At 20.5% G+C, this 7,337-nt stretch overlaps 2 protein-coding genes across 2 annotated transcripts; one reads left to right on the top strand and one right to left on the bottom strand.

Moving 5' to 3' along the window:
- Window positions 1-335: 335 nt before the first annotated feature.
- PRSY57_1023500 (hypothetical protein) lies at window positions 336-3,599 on the top strand (the record flags this gene model as incomplete). Its single annotated transcript, XM_012907824.2, has 1 exon — window positions 336-3,599. One exon carries the CDS (start codon window positions 336-338, stop codon window positions 3,597-3,599), a length of 3,264 nt encoding a protein of 1,087 aa, XP_012763278.2.
- A 591-nt stretch (window positions 3,600-4,190) lies between these two features.
- On the bottom strand, window positions 4,191-6,023 carry PRSY57_1023400 (hypothetical protein; the record flags this gene model as incomplete). The annotated part of the gene is made up of 1 exon (XM_012907823.2): window positions 4,191-6,023. The coding sequence occupies one exon, from the start codon at window positions 6,021-6,023 to the stop codon at window positions 4,191-4,193; it is 1,833 nt and encodes a 610-aa protein (XP_012763277.2).
- Window positions 6,024-7,337: the final 1,314 nt, after the last annotated feature.

The raw sequence follows: 7,337 nt of genomic DNA, 5'->3' as shown, positions 1-7,337 counted from the left end.
CTTTTTTTTCTGACCGTACAGGTAATTATGACATAAAAAAATATTACATGTACATAAAATATATATATATATATATATTTTTTTTTTTTTTTTATAACCCTTCATGTAGTTTATTGAAAAAATAGTAAATATATAATTCTTTATATATTTATTTATTTGATGTTGTTATATTGCACGTGTGATTAGATGTACATAACATGTATATGTGCCATATTTTAATATAATTTACGAAATATAGTTTTAAAATATACCTCTGCGTAATTTTATAATACATAAAAAAATATATATATATATATTTTATTTTTTTTATTTTCTTTATTTGTATCTTTACCATTATGAATAGACCACATACATCGATCAGTGATGATAATATGGTTGTACTAGAACAAGAAGATGAAAAAATCGATAAACAAAAAGACATAGACAAAAAGAAGGACAAGAAAAATATGTCAACAAATAGAAAGGAATATAAGAAAAAGAAATATATTATTTCCAACAAAATATTGAAGCATATAGATAATATAGACAAATTAAAATACGTGGGAATTAATCGTATTGATGAAAAACAAAAAAAAAGTTATTTGAAAAATATACCAGGGGGTAGGATTAAAAAGCTAAAAAAACAAACAAATGATAATAATGATGAAAGAAAGAAAAAGAGAACAAATATGAAGAAAAAAAAAAAAAAAATTAATAAAATAAAAGTTATTAAAAAAAGAAACATAATAAATGAGAAGCAAATTGTAGAAGAAAAAGAATTCAATGAATTAAATGAAAACAGTTCTGATAATACGATAATTGAAAATCAAAATATCATAAAAGAAAATATTGATAATAATATAACTAATAATTCTAAGAATAATCAAATAAATGATGTAAAAGAAATGAATATCGTTCAAAAGGATAGTAATCAAATTGAACCTTTTAACAAAAAAAACTCCTTAAAAGAAAAGAACAAAACATCAAAAGATCATATTATTAATGATCATATTATTAATGATCATATTATTAATGATCATATAAAGAATAAAAAAAAGTATGAAAATAATTTATTTGATGAAATTAAAGAAGCAATAAAAGATGATGTTACTAAGCAAAATAGTCTTAACAATATGAACCTTCAAATAAAAGCTGAAGAACAATTAATTCTTTCAAATTCTGATCAAAATAAAATTTATATTCAATCATATAAGAAAGAAAACATATATATTTCTCATGATAAACAGAAATCAAATTTATTAATGAACTCATCAACAGAATTAAAAAATAAAAATACTCACATTTTACAATTTAAACATGCTAAAAGTACACACACTTCTTTTTTGAAAACAATAAATAATCTCACAAATGAGAAAAAAAAAAAAAAAGCCAAAAAAAAAAAAAGAAAGAAAATAATAAAAAAAAAACAACATATAAATAATAATGTAAACAATAATAATAATAATAACAATAATAATAATAATAATAACAATAATAATAATAATAATAATAATAATAATAATAATAATGAATTTTTCAAAAATCTTAATTATGTAAAAGATATAAACTTTACAAATTATATAAAGAAAGTTAATTTAAAATCGAAGGAAAAAAAATTCAGTGATATATTCAAAAAGAAAAAAAAAAAAAAAAAAAAAAACCAACATCATATGGATATTTCAAAATGTGGGAATAAAAATATCCTGGAGAAAAAGACAAAAGAGTATCATCCACAACTCGTAAGAAAAGGAAAAAGTAAAACCGAAAAAGGAGAAGAACAAAAAAAGGAACAGCTAGATGTTGTGGATAAAAAAAGTAGTGATGATAAAAAATGTCATTATGATAAACAAAGTAGTGATGATAAAAAAAGTAGTGATGATAAAAAAAGTAGTGATGATAAACAAAGTAGTGATGATAAACAAAGTAGTGATGATAAACAAAGTAGTGATGATAAACAAAGTAGTGATGATAAACAAAGTAGTGATGATAAACAAAGTGGTGATGATACACAAATCAAAGTGGAGAAACAAACCAATGTGGAGAAACAAACCAATGTGGAGAAACAAACCAATGGGGATAAACAAAGTATTGCAGATTCAAATAAAATTATAGAAGAAACATATGCCGGAGAAAAAATAACCATAAAGAAAAAAACACGATTCCAGCTGAAGTCTCAAATAAAGAACAGAAATAAAGATATAAAAACAAAAGAGAGACATATAAAAATAAAAGATGCCCACGAGAAGAAAAAAAAAAAAAAAGAGAATGTTATAATAGTACCTAATGAACACAATAATGTTAAAAAAGAGACAAATAAAATAAACCAAAATTTGTTCAGTGATAAATCAGAACATGTTCATAAGAACACTCAGGTGATGAATGAGAAAAGGATACAAGCTGATGAGATATTAAAGAAATATATACAAATGAGAGAAGAGGATAAGTATAAAAATGAAGATATTCATAAATATAATAAAAATCATAAGACATGTTATCCCTTTTTCGAAGGTGATAATAATATAGTATTATTAGACATAAAAGAAAAAAAATTTAATATTGATATAATAAATGTTTTTTCTTCAAATAAAAATTTAGAAGATAACTGTCATGACATTTTGTTTTTTTTTGATTCTTATGTTAAAAAAAATAAAAAAGAAAAAATGAAAAACAGTATAAATGTTATAAGGCCACTAAAAAAATTATTTAAATGTGAATATTTTGAAATGGAATGTATTAAATTGATTATACACATATTTGATAAAATAATTAGTAAAATGAAAAAGGAGATAAATATGGAAAATATAACAAAATGTTTTGAAAGAGATGATCATAGTAGTAGTTTTATATCTCGTATAAAAAAAAAACAAGAAATACAAAAACGTATGAACGAAGAAAATAATACCATAAAAAATAATATTACCAAAAATTATAATAATTATTATTATAATGATAATAAGAAAAATATACTTTATAAAACATTTTTAGATAATGATATATTATATAATGACGATTATGAAAAACAAAAAATTTACAGTATATTATTTTATAATTCTGCTCATACTTATGCTTGGAATGAATATCGGGTTTTTCAAAAACTTCGAGAATGGACAGATCAGAATAAATTACTTATGTTAAGAGAAAAAATGAAACAAATGGAAAAAAATAAAGAAAACCATACAACACATAAAAGAAAAATGAAGAATATCAATAATTTTATTACTACTACTACTACTACTAATAGTAATAATAGTAGTAATAATAGTAGTAATAATAATAATGATCAAATGAATTGTTGTCATATATATCATTCTTTAACCGGTAATGATAATATTTATAATAATTATTCTCACTATTATAATAATGAAGTTTCATCTTATATTCCCTTGAAAAAGATTAATATTCTAACAAACAAAATTATGTGTACTATATTAAACTCTTGTTGTATACATGATAAACAAAATATTATGGGTACTTACAAGGAGCATGCTCCTTCATACAACTTTCCTATGACTAAACAAAAACATTGGAATGTAACATTAAATCGGGAATTACTACTTAATGATAAAGCAAGCTACCCTTTGAGGATAAGTGAAGCAGTCGGTACTTTAATTTCTAAATAAAAATATATTAAGTATATACATATATATATATATATATATATATATATAGATATATAGATATAGATATATGTTTGTGTGTCTACCTCTTTTTTCTTTTTTGTTTCTTCGTTATATTTTCCACAATTTTAACTAATAAGGTATAATATAACAATAGCACCATCATTAAAATTATAATATTTATCATTATTATAATTTTGTTGTTATTTGTTTTATTTTATTTTATTTAATATGATATGATATGATTTTATTTTATTTTATTTTATTTTTTTGTTTCTATGTTTTATAATTAAACAAATTATAAATAGGGCTTATAAATAAACCTATATATTAATTTTTAAATTTTAATTTTTAAGTTTCCAAAAAATTATAAGCACATATATATATATATATATATATATATATATATATATATATGTACATATTTGTGTGTAACGTAAAAAAAAGAAAACAAAATGGAACATCAGTTTTGAGAATTATAAGAAAAGTAAAATGAATAAATAAAAGAAACACAATAAACCCATACATTAAATATAGATATTATCTATATATATATATATATATATATATATATATATGTATATGTATTATATTTTAATGAAACATGTTTGCGTTATTGGATAGATTTTGTAAAATGTGCAAATAATGGTCTGGTATATCTACAGAATTATTGACATCTTTAACAGCCTTACAAAAATAAGGAAGATCATGTTCAATTGAAAAAATGTTTGTTAAAAAAAATAAAAAATTAAAATCTCTAAAAATATGCACAATATCACTTTTATTATGTAATGCTTTGATCATATGATTAAATGTTTGTAGTATGTAATAATAATTTGTATTGGTTGGATATGGGAAAAAATAATTATAATTACCTTTATGAGAAAATATAGGTATATTGTTTACACAAAAAAGGATATCTATTTTTTTAATTTCTATTTTTTTTATAAGTATATTATTTTTACATTTTAAATATAATTCATTCATAATATCTATTTCACTATCAAAAGTTTTTATTTTTATTTCTTTATCTTTATCATTTTTTTCAAATTGTAATATACTATTTTGTTTATTTATATCTTTTACCATATCATGTTTTATTAATTTTAATAAATCATAATTCATTTCATATGCTTCAACAATTATAGATTCATTATTTTTATTCATACCGATTGATAAAGTAATAAATGGTTTTATATTCATATTTTTTTTCCCTTGTTTTGTTTTATTTTTCTTTTTTACATTCTTAAATTTTATCGTCTCATTCTTTTTCTTTTTAATGTTACCATTATTATACTGGTCACTGTTCTCTTCAATGAAATTAGTATCATCACGATTATGACCATCATTATGACCATCATTATGACCATCATTATGACCATCATTATGACCATCATTATGACCATCATTATGACCATCATTATGACCATCATTATTACCATCATTATGACCATCATTATGACCATCATTATGACCATCATTACGATCATCATTATGACTATCATTATTTTTGTTTTTATTCATATGTGCATATGCTTTTCCATTTTTTTCTTCTCCTATTTTTGATTGCCTCCTTATTTGCCACATTAACATTATGGATAATAAAACTTCTTTTCCACCCATAGGAATAAATATTTCATTTTCTTCATCATTCAATGTTTTCATTTTTTTGTTTAATTTTATAAAATGCTTTTGTTTTTTATTAGACATATTTAAATCAACTCCTATATCAGGATATGCATATAAAAATCCAACAACTTCCAAATTTAACATTTTCGCTAGCTGATCTGCTCTTTTTCTATCTTCACTATGTAAAAGATATTTTTCATCATATCCTTGTTCAGTTCTATTCATTGAAAAGAAAACATGCTCAACTTTTACAAATTCATCTCTTTCATATTTCCCATATAATACTCCACAAAAATATTTATTATCTTTAGGATTCTTATTTTTAAGATTCATATAATTCACTTCACTATAAAATTTTTGTATATTATATAAACACGTTTCACTAACACTTACCTTTTTACAAAGTGATTGAAATAAAGGATTTATCGATATCTTTTTATTATTTTCAAAATGAAGAAATTTATTTTCTTTTGAAATTTCAGAGACATGTTCCTTTATATCTTTTGGAACATTTTCCTTAAGCTTTTTATTCTCTTTTGCAGGCTTTTTTAATATCTCATTATTTAATATACCTCCTTTATTATGACTACTCTTATTTATATGCTTCCCTTGACCATTAATATGATTAATATGATTAATATGTTTAATATTATTATTATTATTATTATTATTATTATTATAGTTGCTTATAATGGCAAAATAGGATTTATTTAGTATATTATTTATTTTTAGTGCTTCACATTTCGCTCTCATATAAATAAAACATATATATGCCACAAGTATTATGTTTTTTCTCATTGTATTAAAAATAACAAAATTATGTTGGCTTTTAACACACTACATTTTTAACCAATTTTTAAATTATACATATAACAATTCTCAAAACTGAAGCATAAAATATACATACATACAAATATATATATATATATATATATGTGGGTAAAAACTTAAAGTCAAATATAGGAGTGAAAAAAAGAGAATTTTTTTTTTTTTTTTTAGCTAGATGATAAATTTTATCAATGGAAAAATAATAACCACAGTTGGCATCACATCAATTATGTAATTGGAAATAACAAGTGGAGATGAAATGCATATATTTATAAACTTATGCACATACATACATACATATATATATATATATATATATATAGTTATATATATAGTTATATATGTAGTTATACATATAGTTATTTATTTATTTATTTATTTCTATTTCTCCAATATACCATACCCTTTTTTTAAAAAAAAAAAAAAAAAAGTAAAATTTTATTTTTAATAAAATAATACATTAAGTTCCTCTATCATGTTAAACATAATTCAAAAAAAAAAAAATATAAAATAGAACAAAAAAAGAAAAAAATACACGTTCCAGGTTCATGTCAGAAAAAAATATACATTTATAGTTACATAAATAATTTTATTTAGAATTTTACTTATTCTCCATTTCCTCACATATTATAATATATTTATATATGGACTATATTTGATTCTTTCATAAGCATTTTCATATTTCATTATGAACAAGTATTAGTTAAAAGAACAGATATATTATTTAGATATAATTTTCTTGCGAACGGGAAAAGATGTTCAGGGTGTTTAATTGTTTTAATTTATGCCCAAAACGCATAAATTATATTTAAAGTCAATTTGTATGAAAATTCTACTTATATAAATAGCTACTTTGTATGATCAGCCTATAAATATAAATAGCTAATTTTTTATAATCAGCTGATAAATATAAATAGCTAATTTGTATAATCGGCTAATAAAAATGAATAGCTAATTAGTATGAACAAACAATTTAGGTATTTTTTTTTTTTTTTTTTTCCATTTAAATTTATACGAAAAAATTAACATAATAAAAAATTTTGAACAAAATATATATATTATTTTTAAAAATAAAAAAAAAAAAGACATATAATAAATATAATAATTAGCTAAATAGATTTATTTTCTCTTAAAAAAAAAAAATATATATATGAACCGTTCATAATAAATTATGTATGTATATATATATATATATATATATATATATATATGCACACATATAATTGTGGTCAGGTATTTTTTGAATTGATTTCCAAGTTTACTAATTCATTAAAAATATATAAG

Source organism: Plasmodium reichenowi, chromosome 10 (genome assembly GCF_001601855.1).
Source record: "Plasmodium reichenowi strain SY57 chromosome 10, whole genome shotgun sequence".
Taxonomy (NCBI): domain Eukaryota; phylum Apicomplexa; class Aconoidasida; order Haemosporida; family Plasmodiidae; genus Plasmodium; species Plasmodium reichenowi.
Note: the sequence above shows the minus strand (reverse complement) of the source record. Positions and strands in the feature narration are given on the sequence as shown.